This window comes from Rhizophagus irregularis, chromosome 31, assembly GCF_026210795.1.
Source record: "Rhizophagus irregularis chromosome 31, complete sequence".
Taxonomy (NCBI): Eukaryota; Fungi; Glomeromycota; class Glomeromycetes; order Glomerales; family Glomeraceae; genus Rhizophagus; species Rhizophagus irregularis.
In genome coordinates, this window is record NC_089459.1 from 1,753,136 (window position 1) to 1,777,373 (window position 24,238).

The 24,238-nt window shown below is 29.3% G+C and overlaps 12 protein-coding genes across 16 annotated transcripts; 6 read left to right on the forward strand and 6 right to left on the reverse strand.

Annotated features, from left to right (window-relative positions):
- Positions 1-975: 975 nt before the first annotated feature.
- Positions 976-3,414, reverse strand: OCT59_022484 (Glycylpeptide N-tetradecanoyltransferase 2). Its single transcript, XM_025321222.2, has 8 exons — positions 3,000-3,414; positions 2,808-2,932; positions 2,634-2,725; positions 2,442-2,558; positions 2,192-2,362; positions 1,837-2,119; positions 1,564-1,755; positions 976-1,480 (listed from the first exon to the last, which is right to left on the reverse strand). Exons 1-8 carry the CDS (start codon positions 3,316-3,318, stop codon positions 1,322-1,324), a joined length of 1,458 nt encoding a protein of 485 aa, XP_025169463.1. The 5' UTR covers positions 3,319-3,414; the 3' UTR covers positions 976-1,321.
- Positions 3,415-5,721: 2,307 nt separating this feature from the next.
- On the forward strand, positions 5,722-7,109 carry OCT59_022485 (uncharacterized protein; the record flags this gene model as incomplete). The annotated part of the gene is made up of 7 exons (XM_025309543.2): positions 5,722-5,846; positions 5,917-5,969; positions 6,031-6,195; positions 6,270-6,394; positions 6,466-6,567; positions 6,641-6,805; positions 6,885-7,109. The coding sequence occupies 7 exons, from the start codon at positions 5,722-5,724 to the stop codon at positions 7,017-7,019; spliced, it is 870 nt and encodes a 289-aa protein (XP_025169464.1). The 3' UTR covers positions 7,020-7,109.
- OCT59_022486 (uncharacterized protein) lies at positions 7,058-8,127 on the reverse strand. The gene is made up of 3 exons (XM_066144812.1): positions 7,891-8,127; positions 7,665-7,819; positions 7,058-7,595 (listed from the first exon to the last, which is right to left on the reverse strand). Exons 1-3 carry the CDS (start codon positions 8,090-8,092, stop codon positions 7,452-7,454), a joined length of 501 nt encoding a protein of 166 aa, XP_066006237.1. The 5' UTR covers positions 8,093-8,127; the 3' UTR covers positions 7,058-7,451.
- A 189-nt stretch (positions 8,128-8,316) lies between these two features.
- Positions 8,317-9,257, forward strand: OCT59_022487 (uncharacterized protein; the record flags this gene model as incomplete). Its single annotated transcript, XM_066144813.1, has 8 exons — positions 8,317-8,332; positions 8,417-8,426; positions 8,498-8,566; positions 8,642-8,664; positions 8,754-8,835; positions 8,906-8,967; positions 9,043-9,132; positions 9,211-9,257. 8 exons carry the CDS (start codon positions 8,317-8,319, stop codon positions 9,255-9,257), a joined length of 399 nt encoding a protein of 132 aa, XP_066006238.1.
- A 337-nt stretch (positions 9,258-9,594) lies between these two features.
- On the forward strand, positions 9,595-10,912 carry OCT59_022488 (uncharacterized protein; the record flags this gene model as incomplete). Its single annotated transcript, XM_025321224.2, has 4 exons — positions 9,595-9,723; positions 9,798-9,929; positions 10,025-10,387; positions 10,472-10,912. The coding sequence occupies 4 exons, from the start codon at positions 9,595-9,597 to the stop codon at positions 10,910-10,912; spliced, it is 1,065 nt and encodes a 354-aa protein (XP_025169467.2).
- Positions 10,913-11,227: 315 nt separating this feature from the next.
- OCT59_022489 (uncharacterized protein) lies at positions 11,228-12,342 on the forward strand (the record flags this gene model as incomplete). The annotated part of the gene is made up of 2 exons (XM_025321225.2): positions 11,228-12,193; positions 12,259-12,342. The coding sequence occupies 2 exons, from the start codon at positions 11,228-11,230 to the stop codon at positions 12,340-12,342; spliced, it is 1,050 nt and encodes a 349-aa protein (XP_025169468.1).
- A 116-nt stretch (positions 12,343-12,458) lies between these two features.
- On the reverse strand, positions 12,459-13,841 carry OCT59_022490. 2 transcript variants are annotated; one of them, XM_025321226.2, is made up of 5 exons: positions 13,812-13,841; positions 13,625-13,693; positions 13,049-13,530; positions 12,881-12,967; positions 12,459-12,804 (listed from the first exon to the last, which is right to left on the reverse strand). In XM_025321226.2, coding segments are annotated over exons 2-5 (726 nt in total). In that variant the 5' UTR covers positions 13,626-13,693; positions 13,812-13,841; the 3' UTR covers positions 12,459-12,648. The 2 variants fall into 2 exon arrangements, with proteins under 2 accessions (XP_025169469.2, XP_066006239.1); XM_066144815.1 differs by lacking the exon at positions 13,625-13,693 and having other exon boundaries at positions 12,881-12,937.
- A 103-nt stretch (positions 13,842-13,944) lies between these two features.
- Positions 13,945-16,051, forward strand: OCT59_022491 (uncharacterized protein; the record flags this gene model as incomplete). Of its 2 annotated transcripts, XM_025321227.2 has the most annotated exons (8): positions 13,984-14,076; positions 14,145-14,262; positions 14,352-14,506; positions 14,577-14,681; positions 14,753-14,875; positions 14,943-15,394; positions 15,464-15,566; positions 15,642-16,051. In XM_025321227.2, 8 exons carry the CDS (start codon positions 13,984-13,986, stop codon positions 15,792-15,794), a joined length of 1,302 nt encoding a protein of 433 aa, XP_025169470.1. In that variant the 3' UTR covers positions 15,795-16,051. The 2 variants fall into 2 exon arrangements, with proteins under 2 accessions (XP_066006240.1, XP_025169470.1); XM_066144816.1 differs by having other exon boundaries at positions 13,945-14,262; positions 14,647-14,681; positions 14,943-15,566.
- OCT59_022492 (uncharacterized protein) lies at positions 15,812-17,749 on the reverse strand. The gene is made up of 7 exons (XM_025323322.2): positions 17,581-17,749; positions 17,227-17,432; positions 17,013-17,158; positions 16,728-16,947; positions 16,538-16,646; positions 16,289-16,460; positions 15,812-16,217 (listed from the first exon to the last, which is right to left on the reverse strand). Exons 1-7 carry the CDS (start codon positions 17,711-17,713, stop codon positions 16,043-16,045), a joined length of 1,161 nt encoding a protein of 386 aa, XP_025169471.2. The 5' UTR covers positions 17,714-17,749; the 3' UTR covers positions 15,812-16,042.
- A 142-nt stretch (positions 17,750-17,891) lies between these two features.
- Positions 17,892-20,041, forward strand: OCT59_022493 (uncharacterized protein; the record flags this gene model as incomplete). Its single annotated transcript, XM_025321228.2, has 11 exons — positions 17,892-18,050; positions 18,130-18,394; positions 18,468-18,529; positions 18,687-18,926; positions 18,992-19,063; positions 19,128-19,158; positions 19,225-19,340; positions 19,405-19,439; positions 19,518-19,570; positions 19,654-19,799; positions 19,871-20,041. The coding sequence occupies 11 exons, from the start codon at positions 17,892-17,894 to the stop codon at positions 20,039-20,041; spliced, it is 1,350 nt and encodes a 449-aa protein (XP_025169472.2).
- A 168-nt stretch (positions 20,042-20,209) lies between these two features.
- OCT59_022494 (uncharacterized protein) lies at positions 20,210-20,956 on the reverse strand. Its single transcript, XM_025321229.2, has one exon. It carries the CDS (start codon positions 20,914-20,916, stop codon positions 20,320-20,322), a length of 597 nt encoding a protein of 198 aa, XP_025169473.1. The 5' UTR covers positions 20,917-20,956; the 3' UTR covers positions 20,210-20,319.
- A 1,599-nt stretch (positions 20,957-22,555) lies between these two features.
- On the reverse strand, positions 22,556-24,083 carry OCT59_022495 (uncharacterized protein). 3 transcript variants are annotated; one of them, XM_066144818.1, is made up of 6 exons: positions 23,973-24,083; positions 23,723-23,803; positions 23,580-23,646; positions 23,362-23,516; positions 23,153-23,296; positions 22,556-23,044 (listed from the first exon to the last, which is right to left on the reverse strand). In XM_066144818.1, the coding sequence occupies exons 1-6, from the start codon at positions 24,039-24,041 to the stop codon at positions 22,997-22,999; spliced, it is 564 nt and encodes a 187-aa protein (XP_066006242.1). In that variant the 5' UTR covers positions 24,042-24,083; the 3' UTR covers positions 22,556-22,996. The 3 variants fall into 3 exon arrangements, with proteins under 3 accessions (XP_066006242.1, XP_025169474.1, XP_066006241.1); XM_025321230.2 differs by having other exon boundaries at positions 22,556-23,056; XM_066144817.1 differs by having other exon boundaries at positions 22,621-23,060.
- Between the last annotated feature and the right edge of the window lie 155 nt (positions 24,084-24,238).

A 24,238-nucleotide genomic window follows, 5' to 3' on the forward strand; every position in this document is an offset into this window, starting at 1 on the left:
TTAAAAAATCTGGCTAAAATTATTATTGAATTCTAATTCTAATTTAATTTATTATGACCAAATTTTTTAACTTTAATATAAAATATATATTAAATTAGATAATTTAAAAAAAAATAGATTTTATAATTGAATTGTCTAATTAGAATAAACTTTCTATACCTTATTAAATAACAGGCTTAAAATTTTTATAATAATAAAAAATTTTTTTTTTTATTCATTTTTATCTGGTTTTAAATTGTATACATTATAAATAAAATAATTAAAGTTTAATAAAAATTTAAATTTAATTAACTTTTATTTTTTAATATAAATTAATATAATTAATAACTATTTTATATATATTTATTGTTTAAAATGAAGTGAAGAATAAAGGATACATATAGAATATTAATCACTTATTAGATCATGTAATGAAATTGTAATAAAGTTTATTTATTTGCATATATTATATTACTGAAATTTGTGCTCACTATATTGATAAGTAAAAAAATATAAATAAATTAAAAATAGATGTTGTAATACAAAATTTTATCACTTTAGATCTATAATAATTTCCATTTTAGTATAAAAATAAGTAATGTTATAGTATAATTAAAATAATTAAATTAATTGACTAATTAGTATTTTAGTAAGTAATTAATTTTATAAATCCATATAAACCAAGTCATAACTTGATTTTACTAATAAAAAAGAGTAAATTTAACCAAATTTGAAAATTACAAAATCAGGTTCTTAATTTTATGTAATTATTTTTTTTTTATTTTGTAAAACTCATTATTAAAAAAAATGATTTGCTAATTGAACCACTAAATAATAAAATAATTGCAAAATAAATCAGATATAAATTGTATATTAAATATATTAAATATTTAGAGTTTTATATTACATATTATGTTATATAAATAAAATTAATATTACTATAAAGTTTTATATAGTTTACATAATTTATAATTTAAATCAATTATTAAGAATTTTAGCAATACATTTTTTTTAATATTACAATATTTTACTGTTAATATAATATAAGTTTTTTTGATAATTATATAATACCACATGAAAACTATTAATAGCTATTATAATTGAATAAGTAGAGAACTTATTTTGCATTCTAGCTAATGTATTTTAAATAATTAAAATTTGTATACTGTACATAATTAAGATCAATATTTATATATTTAATAATATGTATGTTGATATGAAAAGTATAAGATTTATCTGGTTTTTATTAAACAACTTTATCACAATTAACTCATTAGTTCAATAAATAGATTTCATACACACAAACCTTGCAATCATTTCAATAATTATGGATTGTCAGAAATCACAACATAACTACGCCTACTTTATCACTTCCCATATCCTTACAGCGCCAATTATACATATAGTAATTCAAATATCCATCTCCAGCCCCAAATTTAAGATCCTCAATGAATAATTTATTTTCCAAAAGATCAAGACAATTGAAAACATCAACATTTTTCTGAGAAATAATAAGAAAATTATTTTAATTCAAAATAGCTCAAATATAAAAAATAAATAACAATAAAATCACATAATACAAACCAATTTCGCTAATATCAATGCATCCTTTATCAAACCTTGTAGCCTTCCTTTTATCGCTTTTTCGTCAGCTTCTTTTACGGCGTAATAGAATAAATAAACCGCATTTATAGTTTTATGTACTTGGTGGCCAATAACCGAGGAAGGTAAATAATAAAACGAAAAGAAATCGGTCAGTTTCTTTGTTTCAAGGTCCTAATAAATTAAAAAAAAAATTGTTAAAGCAATCATATATTTACAAAAACGAACTTACAACGAGATCATGATAATATTTACTTCGACTACAAATGACCAAATGACTTTGTCTCTCGTTAAAATCCAATGTTTGACTTCATCATCAGTCTTAAACACAGGTACAAAATTAAATTTACTCATATATTCATTTAATAATGTTTTAACTTCGGGAACATCTTCCTCTACCATTGGTCTGAGACCAGGTGTAGATGTTTCAGCCGGTAACTTAAATTTTTTAATGAAACGTGATAATGGCATATTTTGAGGCAAACGTGAAAAATTTGTTTCGACCAGTTTTTTGGGATTGAGTGATCTGTGATAATACCTAAAATAAATAAATAAATAAATAAAGTATTTTTGTAAAAATGGGTAAATAATATATTGAATTATTGCTTACCGAGCCTTGGAAATGGGTTTTGGAAGGACAACTCCAGCTGTATATACCGCCTGAAATATCCCTTGTAAATGAGAGCGTCGTGTGATTTCTTTAATTAACACGGGTGCTAATCGTTTACTTCGAAGTTTTTTATGGACACACAAAAAATTGATTTCAACAAGATGCTGATGACTTTCGAGATTAGTGAAGCAAAATAAAGGGTATCAGTATGTTGGTTTTTATGATATAATAGTTAATTTAAATTACTTACGAATCGTAAATTCGAATATCTGCTGGAATACCACTAACGAATGCAACAAGTTTTTTATTAGAAGAGACACGAACACCTACGTGCCAAGTTTTTAAGTAACCTGGTGGTTGAAGAGCCCTTTACCACAAATAAAAAGAGTTGATCAAAAAATGGTTCACACAAGGAAGTGAATTAATGAGCGAGAAATCTTACCATTTTAGAAAATCACCAGAATAGTCAAAGCGAAACATCGCATCGTCATCTTCGACATAATTATTTGTCAAGAGAGTATAGAGTTCGTTTAGCTAAGATAATCCGACCAACAACACATCTTTAAATAATTAAAAATAAGTTGGGACATAAACAAAAGCAAAAAGAAATGATTACCTCGTTTTCATTATTCAACTCCAGAGTTACCCACTCAAATTCTTTGGGCAAAGCATACGGCTCTTTACGAATTTGATCATATGGAGTATTAGACTCTATCGGTCCATCTTCCTCAATTGTTTCACCTATTCAATTGATCAAAATTAATAATGAACTATGAGTGCAACCATTCACGAATATTTCAAAATTTACCGTGCTTTGGAACAGGCTGGGTACTCCAGAACTTATGCGAACTCATATCTTTTTGTTTCTGTGAATTACTAGCGCTAGGAGGTGGCTGTATTGCCTCACGAATTGCTAGTTGATTGACCAACATTCTCACTTTTTCTTGTAATTCTAATTGTTTTGCTGCGGTATCTTCTAAACCCGCTGTTGATCCACTAGCAGAATTTTTGGCAGCTTTCTTTTTAGCTTTTTTCATGTTCTTCTTTTCTTGCTTAGCCCGCATTTTATCAATAGCACTGCCTTCACCCTCGACGTCCAAAACATTATTATGCTCTTGCTCGTCCATTTTTGAACTTATAAATTTCTGGGCTGGACAGGTTTTGTCAAGGCAAGGACATCAGAACCTTGAAAAAAAAGCGTCAACGAGAAACTCCGCTATCATATTCTTTTTCTAGAATCACCCATCTTTTTGACCAATGATTGATCATTAATTACAGCTTTGATCGGCTTGCATAAATGATTTGTTTCACAAATTAACTCGCAAATTAACGACACGACTAGATTCGTAAACTGTAACGCTGCCGGACCATGACACGTGAACAAACGAGTACGCTTTCTTTATCTCAAGCGTATTTCATACTTTTTTACTATACGAATATTAGTAAGGTCGAATCGTTTATAAAAAAGTTAATTTTATTATTTTTCTTCTAAACTTTTCTACAACTTGGTATGATTTCACATTAAGATTACATATCATTATATTTAAGATATATCTCAAAGCAATTATAATTAGCGTAAATAAAATAAGAATTAGATGTATAGTATCTTATATAAATACAAAATCACCTTTACAAATTCACTAATTGTATTTAGAAAAGCCGAACGATTAATCTGAAATTAATGTATGAAACACTTTGTTAGATGTGAAAATAAATCGAATAAATTTTCTATAAATTAAAAAATACAAATTATAAAAAAACTCGTTTCGATGTAAGTAATAAATTAGAGATAATGACTGACTATACACAAGTCAAAATGATAATGAAATTATTCATAAAAAAAATATTTATTTTGGATGGTAACATAGTCCAAGAAAAGAAAGCAAAAAAAAAGAAATAACATAAATAGAATTCTTTTTTTTTTTGAATCATGCATAATGTCCTACTTATTGAACTTAGAATGCAAATCAATCCTTCTACTAATCTCTCAAAATTGCTCGTTTCCATGATGCTATTGACCATAAATCAACGTGAAAATCATATTGTAAAAAATACAATAATCGAAAAAATTCTCAAAAAAAAACTTCTCTCTTTTTTACCTAAACGGTTTACATTGCAAGTTTCTAATTCCCTTATCTTAAATAACCCTTTACCTCTAAATGGTTTCTGTTCTGTTACAAACATATCTCTTGTAAAGTAACGGTTAAAATTTATATAGTCAAGCTCATTGCTGTGCATTCTGAGAATTCGTTCTCGTACGTTCTTCTTTCTCTTTTATATAACTTTTTAAGAGCTCTTCCAAAGTATTATCTTGTTGATCAACTGCAATTTGGGTTGCTTTTCTAGCTAATTCCCAAATCCAAAGTTTTGCTGCGTCATTATCTAATTGCTTTATATCTGTGTCACCTTTAAACTTTTGAACTGCAGTAGCAATATCACGTGCAGGAAGTTGGTGATTTGGATATTTCGCCTTCAATAATTGTCGCTGGGTCGTGACACCAAGATTTCCGTGAAGGGTGTAAAATTCAATGTCTTCAAGCACGGCTTTTGGCAAATTACGATTCTTAGGTGCTGCTGCCTCCAGTACACTACGATACCTTGGTGAAACCGTGTGGGCAGTTGATGCATGTGTTGATGGACGAGTTTCTCGCGTTTGTTGATTAAGTACATGATTATGCTCGTTTACAAAGGTGGTAACAGTTATATGTGTACTAGTTTTGGGAAAAGAAAGATTGATATGCCACCCACATTCAATACGTTTTGATGTCCTATTACGTTGTTCAGATAAGGCCGCCTTTTTCTTTGGCGTGTATCGACCTCCATGTTCACAATCATATGTCCTTTTCCTAACCATTCCCATTTCGTCTCTCTCAACACGTTTTTTTCTAACAACAAAACCTTGCTCACGTCCATATATTTCAAGATATTCGTCAACATGTTCCCAAGTTTCAAAGGTTGTACCAACAGTCAAAACTACACCTGAACTAGTGGCTCCAACGTCAGTTGAAACAAAGGAACCGTCTCTAAATGCGTTAGGACTTACAGTGAAGCTGGAATCGTGAGAAGGTACCGGAGACACTGGAACTTCTTGGTGGCTAGATCCGTCTGGCTGAGCAACAATCGCAATTGTTGCTGAACTAAAATCTTTATCGGTTGGCCGCGGAAGAGCCAACATATTTACATCTTGTTCTCGACTTTCTTCGTAATTCATATTTAATATTTCAAGAGAGAAATTAGATAACCTTTAAAAATAACTTTCAATGGTAGGTTATAAACAATGCAGCTAGTTGTTGAACCAATGTGATTGGGTATCATTTGCTATTTATACAGGAGGATGACGAATTGAGGGCATATAATGGGGATTCCGGGAACAAAAGTCCGAGCCCCAATATCTAAATTTATTATCGCATCACATGGTTGTCTATTTTTATAAAACTCACTGTGATACGTAACACGCCAGTGATATATTAAGGTCATCTGACTTTGTTGAAATCAATTGATAGTGGCTTGTTATCTCAACTTTTTTTCTTATGGCTACGATATTTAAATTAGCCAAAGCAGTTGCTGATAACAAAGAGGAGGTTTCTGCTGAAAAGAAATCTACTAAAAATAAGCAAAGAGTCCTAGCTTTGTCTTCGAGAGGAATTAATTACCGGTATAGCTTAAAAAAGTTATCATTATCTATTAAACATACATTAATAATTAACTTACTTTGCATAAATTAGTCAGAGACATCTTTTGAATGACTTAGAGGCTCTTTTACCTCATTTTAAAAAAGGTTTGAGTTAAATTCTCTAAGTTTTACAAGTAGATTCTTTTTAATATTCTTTTTTGGCTAGATTCGAAGCTTGACACAAAATTCAAGCTTGGAGTACTTAATGAACTTGCCGAGTTAAATAATTGTAATAACTGTGTTTTTTTTGAGGTACGTAAACGTCAGGATCTTTATATGTGGACAAGTAAGACTCCAAATGGCCCAAGTATTAAATTTCACGTTCAAAATAGTGAGTTGTTATATTCGACTTTGTAAGATCGAAATGTTTAATAACTTTCATAGAGTAACGTGTTTTCTTTTAAGTTCACACAATGGATGAACTCAAAATGACAGGGAATTGCCTTAAGGGTTCACGTCATATTTTGTCTTTTGATAAAAATTTCGAGTCAGAACCTCATTTAATCTTGATTAAAGAAGTTTTCACTCATGTATGTATATTATTATTATATATTATATTAATTTAATTTTTATTAAGCATATTGACATAAATTATTCTTAGATTTTTGGAGTTCCAAAGGGCGCCCGTCGTTCAAAACCATTCATTGATCATGTCATATCATTTACTATAGCAGATAATCGAATATGGTTTCGAAACTTTCAGGTTTCTTGTTTTTTTTTTTGATCAAAGTTCAATTCACAGTAAATTTTGTCAATAATTATCTTTACATTATTAGATTGTTGAGAAAGATCCAACAGATCCCAATAAAAAGTTCAATGACAAGGACGTTTCTCTCGTAGAGATTGGGCCGAGGTTTGTCCTTAATGTCATTAGAATATTTGAAGGCAGTTTTTGTGGTGCGACTGTTTATGCAAATCCCGAATTTATAACTCCAAATCAGGTAATTGAGTATTTTCTTAATTACATATTTTGTGTTGAGAAATGGAATTAATACATTACTTTTTCTTAATTGTTATTAGATTCGACACAGTATTAATATACAGAAAGCTGCTCGATATAACAAGAGGAAGATGGCACAAAGTAAAAGACAATTAAAGATTGCAAATATAGATATGTCAGAAGATTCAGCGAATGAAAGTAATAAAGAGGATTAAAATGTCTCGTCATTTTTTTTTACTAGTTCGATTTCTTTTATTATGTTGTTTTTGTTTGTAATGAATAGAATTAATTAAATGTTATCTCGAGTACGTAAAGCTCAATAAGAACAATTCATTATTACTTTTAATATTAAATGTTAAGGGAATGACATCATTAAAGCGTGTCACTTAAAGGGGCTCTATTTGAAGAGAAGGTTCATTCAGTTCATTTAAAGGAACATTGCTTTTGAAGTAGTACTTCACTCTATATATAGATATCAATAATAAATAGTGGGATAATACATTGAAGACACCAGTCAAACCTGTTAGTCAAAGAAGCAATTCCAGTTCAATAATATGATAATTAGTCGATCACTTGACTGCTTTTGGCTTCAAATTCACAAGAACATACATGAATTCATAAAAAAATGTTTATTATATGTATCTCATTTAATATGTATCTGCATCATTTTCTGTTGTAGTGGATTCTTCCTCTTTGTCGGGATCCACATTTGCCAATAAAAATTCTATTACTTTTTCATGATTATTCTGTTGAGCTTCAAACATTGGGGTTCTTCCCGCCCTATTTTTAATCTTTAAAATAAATAATCCGAACAAATTTAGTATAAATTAAATCAGGATTAAATAAATTATTCATTATACCTTTGCGTCTGCTCCATTTTTGACTAATAGTTCGACTACTTTTTCGTGACCATTTAAAGCACTCCAATGCAACGGTGTATTCCCTGAATCATTTTGTATGTTTATAATTTTTTCTAGATATGATCCCAATGTTTGTATTATGAATTCTACGATCTCTATTTAATTGGATTTAAATTAATTAAAAGGTTTCTATGAATATCGATAGAACATCAATGATTGTATCTACCTAAATGTCCATTAGCACTTGCCATATGTAAAGCAGTATTTCCTAGGTTGTCCTTTAATTCAAGATGTGTGACAGGAAATGAGTTTATGATAGTCTTCAACTCTTCTAATTCGCCATAACGTGCACATGCTATAACTTCTTCGATGACCTCTTCTGATAATGTGGAATGTGTCGTTTGGGTGCTTGTATCAACTACCAGCATATTAAGTAATTAGTAATTCTAAATGTATTTTTAAATGAGCTACAATAAAAAAGCGATTATCGAAAAATTTATATGGCGCAGATTGCAAGATCGGAAATGATCAACTAGCCAAAATGTAATACAGTATATATCACACGAACTCACGAGGACGTACTCTAATATTTTCTAGCAAGCTTCTTGTCACTAACGATTACCATTTTGTAGTTATTATTATTTTATATAAAATGGCGGGCGTAAAAAGTATGTTTCTTTATATTGTTTATTTAGCTTATTTTTTTTTTACAATAAAGCTAACGAACTGTATTTCTCTTCGAATATTATTAGCGTACGTATTGTCGAGTTAAAAAGCTATATTTTATAATTAACGTTATTTAAACACTTGAATAAATTATTGTTCTTATAAAGCATTATAGCTTTAGCTTTTGTTCTAGCTTGCGGATTCCTACTCGTCATTTTATCTGGAGCATTATATCAGTATGTCAACTTTGTGTAAGTTTTTTCATACTTAAGAATTCGATAATAAATTATTTTTTTTCAAAATTTATTTAGAAATTGGTGGCCATTGTTTGTCGGCAAGTAAAATTTTTTCTGTTATGTAAATTCTTTCTACTTAGTATTTTATTACACTTATTAATTATATTTTTTTCTTTTTATTTGATAGTTGCAACATATGTATTAGCACCTTTACCAAATTTTATATTTTCAAGATGTGGTAGTAATGATGATTACTTAGATTATAATAAGTAAATGTTAAAATATTCTGTTTTTTGTTTCATGTATGGTATTTTTTACTAATTTATATTTTTTATAAAGTAGTAATGGATATAAAGATTTTGGACGATTCCTAACAGCAATATTAATTGTTACTGGAGTTTGTGAGTGATAATTATATAACTATCCTGGTGAAATCTATTTGATTGATATTTATAAATTCTTATATTTAATAATAGGCTTACCGATCGTTCTTGCACATTCTCATGTAATAACAATTCCGGCAATGATTATGAGTACTGGAGGCGGTGCTTTGGTTTATTCAACGAGTAAGTTACATATTAGATGTAGCTATTTGAAAACTTTTTACTAATATACGTTTGTCTTTTAAAAAAAATTTATTGCAGTTATTGCTTACGCTCACTTCTTTTCCAATGAAGGAGATGATTTCTAAAAATCTTTATATTCTTTAGGAATAGTGTTTATTTATATATATACATTTTTTCTCTTTGTATTTAATAACGGCTAATTGTATTATTATTATATACACAGAATTATTAATGAAACATATGAAAGAAAGCTTTTTTCTTTGGAATTTTGTATCCTGTATTTTTTTTATATTTCTTTATGATTGATGTGATTGGTGTCATAGAAGCTTAATAACAGATAATATAATCGAATTAATCTCGCATTTTCATGTTGCAAATTTGATTGGCTGATAATTTAATGTTCCACGTGAACGTAAAACTTTAACTGATTATCGCTGATCGAGAAATTTTATTCTTTAATAAATGACAGTACAAGACCTTTCAGAGAAAAAGCAAAACGCAAAAAATGCGGCTTCTGTTGCAGCACCAGCGGCATTTGCGAGGTCGCTTATACTACAAGGTCTTGCACTATTTTATAGAACCCCAATAAAAGTAAACATTGAAAACTTCCATTAAATACATTTCTCAATACATGAATTATTAATTTATTTTAAATTGTCTCTTAGTTGTTTAGGCCACTTAGAGTTGATTATCTAATAATGGCTCGAGCAATTATGCCACCAACTCATAATGACAGGAAATTCTCGTTTCATTCAACAAGCCTTGGCATGTTAACTAATGCAGTCAAACAACATGGTGTATGCATACTAGTCAGTCAAACTCGGCAAATAAATTTCTGAAGTACAATTAAAAAAAAAAAATAATCCGACGTTAATTATTTATTTTTTTCTAGTTTATATTTATACCACGCCATGTCTTACCTCCACTGGTAGCGAATTCAATGATAGGCGCAGTCCTATTTACAACATATATTACAGTTCTTTCACAATTTAGTGGAACTTCTTCTTTTTTTGAATCGGATTATAATCATAGTTTACATTCACCACCACCATTTTCAATTGTATTTACCTCTGGAGCTATTGCAGGAGCTGCACAATCTCTAGTTGCCGCACCATTAGACTCTTTAAAAGTTAGATTTGAAGTAAATGATTTATTAGAGGGAAAGCACAAAAGCATGTTCGATTTTGCTAAAACTACTTGGAAAGAATTGGGAGTTGCAAGTATTTATCGTGGAATTGGCTTAACGTTGGTAAAGGTTTGTGTTAATCAAATTAATTTTATTATTTATGTTTTTATACTTTTTTTGATAATCTTAATTTTTAATTTATTGATTATATAGGATTCTTTATCTTGCGGATTGTTTTTTGGAGTTTTTGAATTTGTCAAACAACAATGTTATAATGCATTCATTGAGGGAATGGGCGACTATCGCGAAACTTCAAAGAAATCTCAGTTGATAGAACCAACTTTTGTATTAGCGGCTGGTGGAATGGCAGCAATATCATATCATTTCGTTGATTATCCTTTAGACAAAATTAGAAATATATTTCTTATAGAAGAAGCTCAATCTGAATATCAACATGAACAGAAACCACGTTTATATAAAGACACGTGGGAACAATGTAAATTAAGAATTAAGAGAAAGGGATTGATTAAATTTTTTTATAGTGATTTTGGTGCTACGGTTATAAGAGCTGTCCCTGCTACTAGTGTTGGTTTCTTGGTTTTTGAACTAATGAAAAGGAAATTTGATCGAGAATTATATGATGAAAATACATAATCTTAGATTAAAACCATATTAGTTACTAATGAGTGTAATTTAGGTTAATGTTTTTTATGACAATTTAAAAGAATCCAAGTCTAGGTACACCAAACTTGGGATCAAGCTCCTTTTCGATACTAACAACAAATTTTTCCAAGGCATGCCGCCCTCTATATAAATAATGGCTCACAGTCTCATAATTAAGAAAATTTCAATTTCACGTGGTTATATTGTTTATATTGTCATTTTTGTATATCATGATAAAAGATTATCCTTTATTTGATTTTATTGTTCGAATTCAGCTTTACAATATTGTTTCGAGTAGGAGAAATTATGTGTTTTCCGCGTTTTCCGTTAAGTTATCGCAGACTTTCAGGCTTTAACGGCCAGTACTGTTCAACATTCTCTTCAATAAGGAATTATGCGCTAGACACCCGACATTATAATAATAAATTTGTATCTTATAATAATTCTTTACTTCAAAAAACGTATCGAAAACGCGTAACTCCCTCAATTTGGAAACCCGTTTTGTTTACATTAATCGCTTCTGGTTCGTCATTCGCTATAGCAACAAACATTTCTGCGGAAAAAATAAAGGCTCGTCGTAAAAATATGTATCATTTTTATAATGATAATGATCAAAACGCTGGAGATATAGTGACTTATAGAGAACCCTGGGTCAAAGGAATATTTCATCGATTAATTCAAAAGATTGAAGATTCCAAATTTTATAAAAGCTTGCACGGAGATTGGACATATATGACCAAACGATGGAACTCATTGAGCGATAGTACGAAAACTACTGCAATTTTGATTGGAATTAACACGATTATCTTTGGAATGTGGCAAATTCATCCTTTACGAGCAGTTATGAATAATTATTTTGTTCATAATCCACTTTCTGGGCGGTCATTTACATTGCTAACTTCAATGTTTAGCCATGAGGCTTTCTGGCATTATAGTTTTAATATGCTGGCTTTGTATTCTTTTGGGGATTTAGTTTATCGCATTTTTGGGAAAGAGCAATTTCTTGCGTTTTATCTTTCCTCCGGAATGGTTGCATCTTGTATTAGTCATATTGTTTCCTTAAGTTTCAAACGGTACAATATATTGCCATCTTTAGGAGCTTCTGGGGCTATTTTCGCATGCGTTGCTGCTTGCGCAATTCAATATCCTGATTCTTCTGTATATTTGATATTTTTGCCATTTTTTCCGATTAAGATCAGTTACGCACTTCCTGCTATAATGGCATTTGACTTGTGGGGAATTGTATCTGGGATGACAATGTTCGACCATTTTGTAAGTATTTAAATATGAGGCTCGGCAAATATTTATCATTACTTATACATTTTAATTCATAATAGGCACACTTGGCTGGTACTATGTTTGGTCTAATTTACACAAAATTTGGACAGGAATCATATTGGAAGGCGGTAAAACAAATATAGTTAATTCATCTTGGACATTAATATCCTATATTAATTTGATGATAGAATTGTTTACAAAACTTATGTATATATCTTATATTAACCAGAAGAGAAACCAATTTAATTACAACATTCAATTCTGTATAATAATTCATGATGTTTTCCATATTTAGAATTTATTTCCGAAATCTCTTTTAATTAATAAAAGAAAAATAATTATATAAACTTAAAATATTATAACATCATATAACTCTAGCAATAAAATAATTTTTTTTTTTTTGAAATAAATGTTATAAATGGCTACCACTCAACACGATATATGTAGAACTAAAAGCTCAAATTGTGAGGAAATTGGCCTTTACTGAGTGAAAATCTGGCTCGTAAATAATCATAAAGATCTGGGACTTTTTTCAAGCTGGCCACGAGTTGTTTATCAATTTCTTTTTGATCAGCAATTTTATGCTCCGAAACTACTTTCTTTTGCTAAACATAAAGAAAATCTCTATTTATAAATAATTTGTAGAAAACCTCAAATAATGAATGTTAAAATTATTCTTACACTTTGGTCTTTAAAGAGTTCTTCTATATCATCGTTTTTCTTAGGTTTCTTTTCTCTCTTGAAATATAAATCGTCAAATTTATCAATCTTAATTGAAAATAAACGTAAATTAAAAAATCTTTAAAATAGAGACAATCCTTTAGGTTTAAATCTATGAATTATCCTTACCGTACAAGAACTAACATCAACTTTTGTTGAGGTAGCTATAACATAAGCTTGATTGACGCGCTTCAACGGAACACCATTAACTTTGAATGGGCCGGTCACCAATAATAAACCGCTTTTGAGCTGTTTTAAAAAAACAACGCGTTTTCCACGGAATCGACCAGTCAATAAGATAAGAATTGAACCAGGAGTAATAGAGGTACGAAGTTTCGTTTGCTTGTTAACTTTTCGTGATTTTTTTGGAAGAGGAACATCTTCTGCTGGATAAAATCGTGGAGCCTTTTCTAATGGGATAACACGTTGACCACCATTGTTATTTCCGTTAATTTGTACTGTTTTTGTGGTTTCAGCCTTAGTTTCAGGCTTTGGAATAGTAGACTTCTTGCGTCTGTATAAGGCCTTTTTTGCGTAGACTTTACTACGAGAATAGCGTGGAATTCCGGGAACAAGAAATCTATTGCGTGGTGCGTGTGCCATTTTTGCCACTTCAAAAAAAAAACCAGAAATAATTAATACCTTTTTCACAAAGTGGGTTAGTTGTTATTAATATTATATTAATTAAAAATCTTTGTAAATTACTAAAATAATTCCTAAATTCGATGATTATAATTTTGATGGAACAACTTTCACTTAAGACTGTTTTAATTGCTATTTTATTACCCATTCGATTGCATGAATGTTCATAAATATCATTGAAAAAAAAAACAAAACTTAACACTTCATGAGACTTATAAACAGAATAATAAAAAACTCTTGAAACTCTTACCAAGACAAGCGAAGTCTTAGCGGATGGATCAAAGGAGGAAGAAAACTGTTGATTAAAAGATTTAAATTTATAACAAAATTTCGTATCACTGAAAACTGTAATTTAATTGGCTAGATCTAAAAATTTTCACTGCGATAAAAAATTTTCAAATCTTTCTTCGAAAGTCAACAAAATGGCAGCAACTTATGACTTGACCCCTAAATTGATCCCGTATTTGGACAGACATCTTGTCTTTCCGTTGTTGGAATTTCTTTCTATGCACAAGGTTGGACTCATTGTTCAAAAATTTTTAATAAAAATTGTATTTGCAAAGTAATATTTCTATTGCTTTAGATCTATCCGGAGATCGATTTACTGAAAGCTAAATATGAATTATTGGCCAAAACTAATATGGTTGATTTTATTTCAATGTTGTATAAAACAATACATGATACTGAAGAAGTTCCAAATGGTATTTGTTTATATTATTCATTATACGATAAATTTATTTAAATGCGTAATTTTACTGATCGAAATATAATCGAATTTACAATATGTTAGAATTTTCGACCAAAAGAGATGAAGTTCTTCAGACACTTGAAAATCTTCAATCAGAGGCTCAAAAGGTTTTAGACATTATAGAGAATCCGGAAGTTATTTCCGCTCTTCGACAAGATAAACTTCAGAATCTTAATTTTCTAAAAGAAAAGTACGGAGTAAGTGTCAATACAGTAAAATTAGTTTAATAAATTGTGTTGCTTTCTTTTCATTTTTATTATTTGATAGCTTACAGATAAAATGCTTAACACTCTTTATCAATTTGGCCAATTCCAATATAACTGTGGTAACTATGGAGGTGCTTCCGATATGTTGTACCATTTCCGTGTATTGGTTAGTAACTTTTATTTTATAGTATTGTTTAGGAAAGAGTTCGAGATTAAACTTAATTTATTATTGTACAGTCGACAGATCATGAATTAAACGTTTCAGCATTATGGGGAAAGCTAGCATCCGATATTTTGGATTCTAATTGGGACGGTGCTTTAGAAGAAGTACAAAAGCTAAAGGAAACCATTGATCAAAAGGTTCTTATCACGTTAACTTCAAAGTATTCTAGTGCTATAAATTTTAATTACCTTCTGTTAATAATAGAATTTTACTTCTCCTTTGCATCAACTGCAACAACGCACTTGGTTTATTCATTGGTCGATATTTGTTTTCTTCAATCATCCAAAAGGACGTGATAATATTATCGATGTATTTTTCACTCCCTCGTATATTAATACTATCCAAACTGCGTGCCCATGGATTCTTCGGTATCTTACAACAGCCGTCGTAACAAACAAGCGTAAAAAAAGTATTTTAAAAGATTTAGTTAAAATTATTCAACAGGAAAGTTATGAATACAGGGATCCTATAACTGAATTCATCGAAAGCTTATATGTAAAATTTGATTTTGAGGGAGCTCAGCATAAATTAAAAGAATGTGAAAAAGTCCTTTCTAATGACTTTTTCTTAGTTGCCACTTTACCAGAATTTGTAGAAAATGCTCGTTATTTAATCTCTGAAACTTATTGTCGGATACATTTAAAGATTGATATTAGGTATGATAAATATTATTCATTAATTTATTTGTTAGGTAATCGTTCATCTCCTGATTTCTTAATTTCTAGCGGGTTGTCACAAACTCTTAATTTGGATCAAGAGGCAGGTGAAAAATGGATTGTTAATTTGATTCGAGACACACGTGTCGATGCAAAGATTGATTTTAAAGAGGTCTGTTTTAGTTATTTAGTTTAACATAAGAATAAAATAGTTTTTGACTAATATGAATAAAATTCGTTCATATAGAATACTGTTATTATGAATCAAAATCATACTTCCATTTATCAACAAGTTATTGAACGTACGAGAGGTTTATCATTCCGTTCTCAAATATTATCATCTACTATTGAAAAACGTGAAGCACATCAAAGTGCTAGCACTGCAGAAGCTGTGGAATAAAATAATTATTATATAATTTATCTTCAAATTGTAAATTAAATTTATTAAACGATTTTTTTTTTCGGTAATAAGATTCTTATTGTTATATTTATTCTTATTGTTATATATATTTTGACTAATTTTATACTATAAAGTATGAGCATTTATAGACAAGTTAATAATTAATATTAATCAATAAGTGTCTAAAAGAAATATTCAATCAAAAAAAAATATCTTTTTTTTAATACTAATAAATACTTTCATTATTCTCATACATCAATAACTCTTGATAACTTTTGAACACGATTCAATAAAATATCTCCTTGCTTGATACTTTGTTGATATTGTGCGTTTTTAGCATCCGGTCTATTTGTCTCAACAATTCCATTCACTTTATCAATTACACAGTTAAGACGACCGGCGGCTATAAATTTCGACACATCGCTAATAAAAAAGGCTGTTGGTTAACAAATTATCTCTTCAAATATAAACATTCATTTATTATTATTACATACTTGTCAATGAATCCCTCCGAAACACCAAATGAGTTTGCCATACTTTCCATAGTGAGTGAACGATATGACTCCAGAAGTTGCGCGTATGCAATAATTCTCATTTCACGGACATAATACCTAAGATGTGAGAATAAGTACCTTGAAGTGCGCAAATGATCCAATTCAACATCGGCTTAAATAAAATAATTATAATTATAAACTAATTAATGAACAAAAATTCAGAAGCTCTTTTACATTTGAGAAAATTACCAAGTGCTCGGAAAAATTTTGCGTATTCACAGTTATAAAGTGAAGTAATATAATCTTCTAAGTGTGGAATTTCGTGTAAGACTTCCAATACCTCTGGTGCATCAATTACCTATAAATTCAGCGAATAATTTAATATGAATAAATTACAAGCATAAATAAGTACAGAGAATAATAAGAATTAATTACTTGCCTTCTTCTTCAAATCAACTCGATTTAAAGAAATTGCTCCAGCTAAAACGGCATATTTAACAAATTCTTTATACTCCATTAATTCAGTAGACATGAACGTTGATAAAGTATCAAGAAATAAATTTGCAGCAGTTTTAAAATCACGTATAGATAACCTGTAAATGCCTTCATATACTTTAAGACGATTACGTCGATCCCAATCACCACCTTCTTCAATTAAACTTGAAAGTAAAAGTTGAATTAGCGTTAAAGTATTTGAAATAAGACTAATTATCAAAACAAATACCTCTTTGCTCTTTCAATATTACGACTGATCAAATCATTATCATTAAAAAAGAATCCGATCCTTACAAAACAAAAAATTATATCTATTCGCGATCCTAATCCTGGTGTCTTATCTAAGGCAATACGATACGCTGCAATAGCTTTTTCCTAAAATAAAGTCAATAAAATACATCATTATATAATAATTGGAATCAAAAAAAAAAATTAAAACGTACCTTGTCACCAATTTTCGCGAAGTATTCAGCTTTGGCTAATAAAGCATCGCTGATTTCCGTTTCGCCTAAATTTTTTTCGGCATCTTCAAGTTTTTCATCCAATTTCTTTAGTTCTTCATTATTATTCTCTTGGTATTTTGCATGCAGAGATTTATCAAATGGAATCTTGAGTTCTTCAGTCATTAATTGGTAAAAAGGTGCCATGTCTATAGTTTGAGGATAAAAGAACTTATCAATTGAACGAGAACTGAAAGAATTAAGGAAAATGAAGTATATTATTATTGAAAACGCGATAAATTTTCTTATCGGGTTGTTTGAAAAATAAATTATTAGTACTTCGTCAGGAGTACTTACTATTTTCTTCAATACACTTAAATAAATTAGTTCTTGCTTCATCATAAAACTCTGGAGTTTTTGGGTTGTTCAAGATAAACCTGTAATTAGCAAGATCTAAATTAGGAATTTTCGGAATAGAGTTTTCAGACATTTTTGTAGTAGAATAAATAAAATATTGAAAGCGAACGATTGATGATTTATCTGCAAGGTATACGTAATCTACAATTTTCGTAGGTACCGCTGATGAGATCGACCAATCAGCTAACGATCTAGAAAAGAAATTTTCTGATAAAAAATTGTGATCTATGTTTTTAAAGAATAAATTCACAATGAGCCATAACGACAATACATTAAATTTCGAAGAAATTAATAAACAATTTATCCATTGGTTTTGTAGCAATGGAGGAACGATATCACCAAAAATTTCATTCAAAGATTATTCTTCGGAAAATGCAGGTCGGGGAGTTGTCTCAGTTGACGATATAGAGGTTTTCATTACTTTCGCTTTTGAATACATTCCGTAACATTATATTTAAACATTAATATTCAATTTCAAAATATGTATAGCCGTTTGAAGTGTTATTTAATATTCCGCATTCTATAGTTCTTTCAGAAAAAACATCATCACTAAAAGATTTAATATCAAGCAGCGAATTTGAAATGCTTAGTAAAATTAATTCGTGGTTTCCACTCATATTGTGCATGATGTATGAAAGCCAAAAAGAAAATTCATTATGGAAGCCTTATTTTGATATTTTACCTCGAGAATTTGATACACCAATGTTTTGGAATGAAGACGATCTTTCTGAATTAGAAGGAACAGGTGTTATCGGTAAGAAAGATGTATTTAATTGTTTCTTAAGCAATTTAATATAACGTATATAAACTTGATTTTATCATGATAGATAAAATTGGAAAAGCTGATGCGGAAAAACAATTCAATGACCATTTTCTACCAATAATCCAGGTAATAAAAGTATCAATTATTAATGAATCATTTCTTTTTTTAAATTTTATGAAGGAAATAAAGAAATTGTTGATTTGATCGTATATTATGGTTATATATATATTTTTTATAATATAACACAGTATAATCATACTAATTTTCTTTCGTATTATTTTAGTCAAATTCTTCAATTTTTGATTCAAATATACATAATCTGGAATTATTTCATTGTATGGGATCTCTTGTAATGGCAAATGCATTTCAAGATAAAATAAGGAATAAGAACATCGAAGAAAATCAAGATAAAAATGAAGAGGACGAAGAGGATGAAGAGAACGAAGATGAAGAGGATGAGAAAGAAGAAATTACAATGATGCCAATGGCTGATATGTTGAACCATAAAACTGGGTTTAATAACGTATGTCCGTTATATAAATACTTCTCATCTCCTTTCAATTTATATATATATATTTTTATCGTTAGGCTCGATTATTTCGTGATAAAGGATTATTAGAAATGACCGCAATTAAGAAAATTAAGAAGGGCGAACAAATTGTAATTATATAAAGTTGTATTATATATTAAAAATACGTTTTTCTGATACTATTTTTTCCTCAAGTATAATACTTATGGAGAGTTGTGTTCTGCAGGTAAATCATACATTTTGATTTCTTATTCTCACAATAATTTTCATACCCACTTTTTTACTTAAATAGACTTACTGCGCAAGTATGGATTTGTTGATGAGAATAATATGTATGATATAGTGGAATTAAATGGTCAATTTGTAGTTGATACATTATCAATCGATGAAGATACAAAGAATAAAAAGGTACTTAGTCCTTTATGTAACCGCCACGAATTTGTTGTTATTGTCATTACTTACGTAATATAAGATCGAAATGTTATTGGAAGAAGATATTTTAGATGAGTAGGTTCTTTGTCATTTTATGTTTGACTTTTATACACAAAATTTTTATTTTACATAACTATACACAATCTTATTCAGTATTTTCGTCTTGGATACTACGTGTGAAATACCACCTGAACTAATTATAACAGGTATATATGTACATACTGAAGAAATTATACAGCTCGTTGTGATAAAAAAAATCGTTAAATTTTTTTTTTTAACAATCAAAAAGCCAAAGTAATGAGAATGGATAAAGCCCAATTTAAGAAGCTTCAAAAATCAGAAAAATTCCCTGAACCTAAAATGAACCTTGATATTAAACAATCATTAATTCAGCTATTTGAGAAACGATTAGCAATGTATAAGACATCAATCAAGGTGAAAGGATAATATATATTTTATTATCTATTTTGTCTATTGTAGTATTACTAAAGAATAATTTTTTATAGGATGATGATGAAATTTCGAAATCAAATAATATATCGTTGAGAATAAAATATATTATCGTCATGAGATTGGGAGAAAAACGTATACTACAAAATTTATTAAACAATCTTAACGATTGGAACGGAGATGACGAAAGAGAAACAAATAGAAAGAAAAGAAAAATCAAAGATTGATTGAGGATATCTACATGAACTGGTCCTTTGGGTACGCGAAACAAAAAATTTTATAATAAAAATTACTGCGCCGCTTATTTTTATATATGGACATCACATGATCTGCTTTAAATTTTATGCACAATGCATGTAACGATAAAAAATGCACACGTGTCATCTCTTATTATTAATTAGAAACATTTAAATAAAAGAAATTAAAAATATTTCTTTTCTTTTTTAATCAATAAATAATTAAAAAAAACTAATTTACTTAATATATATTAAATAATTATTAAATGTCAAATTTTACCAGCCATCCAACCGCGATTCTTCACAGCTAATTCAACAGCACAATGTCCCCAATCAATTCCATGATTATGTTTCTTATCACTTGAACCCAAACCAGCTCTTTCCAATGCTTGATCATCATTTAAACAAGTTAAAATACCAAAAACACAAGGAATGCCAGAATCCAATCCAACTCTCATTATACCATTACTAACAGCGTCGGCAATATATTCAAAATGCATCGTAGAACCTTTGATTAATACTCCAATACAAATAGCCACATCAAAAGTTTGAGTGTTAACAGGCGGAGGTCCAGTTTGTTCTCCTGCTGGCGTTGATGAAAATAATTCTGCTGCATTTGGAGTAGCCTGAAGTCTTGATGCTGCAATAAGACGTTGAGTTGCAAATGGTAACTCATATGATCCTGAGACAGATTGAATGGTAATATTCTCGGATTTAACCGAATATTCATTGGTCATGGTGTCAATTGCTCCTTTTATTAATGCGTCCACTACTGTAATATTCCAACGTGCATGTACGATTAGAACACGCAATGAAGAACCATCATATTTTTCGATTGGTGGAGCTACTCCTTTAACAGTTGACATGTTTCAATTCTCTCGATAAAATAATGTAAAGAATTTCAAACAAAAAACACAATTACGCCTTATTTATTGAGTACTAATGTGGCACCGACCAATATTTGATGATCGAATAATTATGATAATGTCACATGATTATTTATTTATTCCTTAAAAGAAAAGTTTCCTTTTACTGCTGGACAATAGTGTTTATCACTAAGCCTAATCTGAAATATATAGAAGCCATGTGATTGTACTATGTCGGAGTTTGATATGCTTACACCTAAATCTTAAACGTGGCCATCTGACATTCTTAGGTTATAACCATTTTCTTAAGTAAAACGTACTACCATATTTTATACCAAATAAAAAGTGCACGAAAGATAATTTGATGCATTGCAAACCCTTTAGAAAAAACAAATGAAACATCATTTCTCGATAATATAATTCTCATGACACATTACTTGTTGAACATTTTTTATTATCATTATTATTATATTTTAGTCATTCGAGTTCGCTAATTGTTTGATTACTTTTTTCTTATATGCATAACAGAAATAAAAGTAGGCAAATTCATAAGAAAAGCGACAATTCACGGAGAAATTTAACGTATCCACATTGATTATATAAAATTCATGCAATGATTAAATATATAGTATTTAAATCCTTTGATACAATAAGAACAAACGAATCACTTACTTAGAGATGAGAATAAATTCTAGAGAATGAATCAGGGGTAGTTAGAATATTCTCTATTAGAGAAAGCCGTTATTAACTAACTATAGAAATAGGCTATAAAATATAAACTCGTGATTTTTAGAAGCTTTTTTATCAAAAATAGAAAGAGCATTTAACGAGAAGGCCGCTTTGGCCTGAAATTAGAGGATATGTAACTATTTGCCGACTGCCACTTGGTTCATGATCATCTTAGGCCTCTGCTGTTATTGCTGTTATTTATTATTATATAAATATATATATGCAAAATAATAATAAAAGGATATGTAGGGACACCGTTAGGTGCAGGAGATATATAAGATTTCATGGCTGTAAAATGAAAATTTTACGGTAATCATTCTCCCAAAACGCGAGTACGCGACATCATATTAGGAGATTATTATGGTTGGCATTTTGATTCATATATCTTCTCGGTCCGTTTTTTCCAATAATGCCGAATTTGGCAGTCTGTATAATCGAATATCATGTTTAGCGGATTTAGGTTACTTTATGGTATAGTATTGCGGACTTGCGGTTATAAAAATGTCCAATAATTTATGCAAAACTGAGGGGCAATCCATCATTATTATGACATCAATCAGACACAGAGATCTTCAACATGCATGTGGCTTGATTGAGGCGCTGAGGCTTTTTGATACATTGTGAAACATAATTATCGGGAAGTGCCGAGTGCCGACTCTTTTTATGAAATCTCTAGCCAATATTGCGCCGCATTTACATTCAAATCTAATAATTAAAGAAAGCATATATAGAAATTTATATAATAAAATAAAATAAATATTTACAAAATTAATTTTTTTTTAGTATCTTTGATATATTCTATATTTGGAAAATTCGTGAAAACTCCGATAAATATGTACATATATGTACTCATTTTTTCAGGAGTGAGCTCCGATCAAAACAAAAAAGGACACGCGGTCGCGAAAGATCTACAGTGTTTATTTAGCACTAATTTTTTTTATTCTTAACATTCTTAACATTCTTAACGAGATAGACATTAATTTAACTAATTTCAAAATTTATTGCACCAAAAATTTCTTGTCCGCATTTAATTAATATTATTACAATAGATATTATGAGTTTCTAAATTATTATTGTACAAAAAGAAACGATAAAATATAAACAATATAGGAAAGAATGTTTAAGGATAAGAATAGCCCTTTTTTTCTAAAAAAAAGCATTCTAATTTTCAGCCAACATTTTATGTCCGGATGTTTTCTTAATATATGTATTATATTATCCCAATAATAATTATTTAAAACTTTGATAAGTGTCAATTTCACCGGAAATTATGATGCAAATTTTTCAGAAAAGAAATCAATGTCATTATAATAATTAGTTGATAAATACCAAATAATCAATAAAATAATTACTAAAATCGAAAATATCCATGTCCAAAAATCTTTACGGTCTTCGGATGCTACGAATAGACCTGACTTATTATTGAATTTTTAAAGGATAAAAGAATAATTGTAAAAGAAACCTAAAAGAAATCATTAAATTTTCACGCGTAAAGGAATGTTTTTACCTTTTCCGTTCTATGATTAATATTAATATTATCAAATGAAGTAATGATATTATCATTATTATCAAATGGAGCTAATGAGCATTGTTCAACAACTTCGCGCATAAAAGGTTTTGTCAATGCTTTCAATGCATCGTCATAAGAAAACTAAAAATTTCATAAATTAATAATTATACTCAAACATCAAGAAAAGAAGTTGAAAAATAACATACCCATTGCCTATCTCGCTCATTCATTTCTGGCCATCTTTCTTCCAATTTTTCCACTTCCATCTCAAAGAATCTAAATTCGGCCTTTGGTAACCCTTTATTGGTGACAGGATGCTTCCAGATACCAATCGAAAACACTATTCGCCCTATTGCACCAGCTGTCCAAGTTTGAATTTTGTTAACATTGAATTAAAAAAAAAATGAAATTTTAAAATTCAAACCTTCTTCATATGTTTCTCGTAATGCTGCTTCTTCCTCTGATTCATCATTTTCCCAGCCGCCTTTAGGCTTTAATATGTGAATTGATTAAATATAATAATGTTAATATCAATCGAAATTGCTAAACAAAATGAAGCATAATTACCAGCACCCATCCTTCTTGTTTTCTTCGCGTTATCAGAAGGATTTTTCCGGTTTTCTTATTAATTGGTACACAACCGGCTACCTGTGGCAAAAAAAAATCAAAAATAAATAAGAGAAACACGAAAAAAGTTATATTTTAAAAACAAAAAAAAATAAAATAAAAAATAAAAAAAAATAAATTCAAATATAAAAATCTACAACTATATAGAGGGTAAGTTAAATACTAGATTTAAGTTTAAATTATTGCTGACCTTGCGTGTGTAGCCTTTATCGTAAACTTGATTTTCACGTCCTGTTCTAGCTTTCAAACCTTGTAACATTTTGATTAAATTTAAAAGTCACGAAAGTTTAATTGCTTATTCAATTTTTTTTTATTCTCACTTTTCATATTTATATGTACGTTTTTCTATAATTAAATTAATGTGATGCAAAATATGGAAATAAAATAAATTTGTGGCACGGTACGGAGGCTGAGTTCTAACTAAAAAATATGCAGCCGAATCTCGCATTATCCCGG

Coding starts and splice junctions, on each gene's coding strand:
- OCT59_022484 (XM_025321222.2), bottom strand. CDS start 3,318: ATGGACGAGCAAGAGCATAATAATGTTTTGGACGTCGAGGGTGAAGGC. Junction 2,559..2,633: donor TCTGGTGATTTTCTAAAATG/GTAAGATTTCTC, acceptor TTTGTGGTAAAG/GGCTCTTCAACCACCAGGTT. Junction 1,481..1,563: donor CATTGATATTAGCGAAATTG/GTTTGTATTATG, acceptor ATTATTTCTCAG/AAAAATGTTGATGTTTTCAA.
- OCT59_022486 (XM_066144812.1), bottom strand. CDS start 8,092: ATGCTGGTAGTTGATACAAGCACCCAAACGACACATTCCACATTATCA. Junction 7,820..7,890: donor AAGTGCTAATGGACATTTAG/GTAGATACAATC, acceptor CCAATTAAATAG/AGATCGTAGAATTCATAATA. Junction 7,596..7,664: donor AAAATGGAGCAGACGCAAAG/GTATAATGAATA, acceptor TTTATTTTAAAG/ATTAAAAATAGGGCGGGAAG.
- OCT59_022490 (XM_025321226.2), bottom strand. Junction 12,968..13,048: donor TTGATGTTAGTTCTTGTACG/GTAAGGATAATT, acceptor TTTTCAATTAAG/ATTGATAAATTTGACGATTT. Junction 12,805..12,880: donor AACTCTTTAAAGACCAAAGT/GTAAGAATAATT, acceptor CTTTATGTTTAG/CAAAAGAAAGTAGTTTCGGA.
- OCT59_022492 (XM_025323322.2), bottom strand. CDS start 17,713: ATGTCTGAAAACTCTATTCCGAAAATTCCTAATTTAGATCTTGCTAAT. Junction 17,433..17,580: donor TAAGTGTATTGAAGAAAATA/GTAAGTACTCCT, acceptor CTCAAACTATAG/ACATGGCACCTTTTTACCAA. Junction 17,159..17,226: donor TCGCGAAAATTGGTGACAAG/GTACGTTTTAAT, acceptor ACTTTATTTTAG/GAAAAAGCTATTGCAGCGTA.
- OCT59_022494 (XM_025321229.2), bottom strand. CDS start 20,916: ATGTCAACTGTTAAAGGAGTAGCTCCACCAATCGAAAAATATGATGGT.
- OCT59_022495 (XM_066144817.1), bottom strand. CDS start 24,041: ATGTTACAAGGTTTGAAAGCTAGAACAGGACGTGAAAATCAAGTTTAC. Junction 23,804..23,972: donor ATAAAGGCTACACACGCAAG/GTCAGCAATAAT, acceptor TTTTTGCCACAG/GTAGCCGGTTGTGTACCAAT. Junction 23,647..23,722: donor AACAAGAAGGATGGGTGCTG/GTAATTATGCTT, acceptor CACATATTAAAG/CCTAAAGGCGGCTGGGAAAA.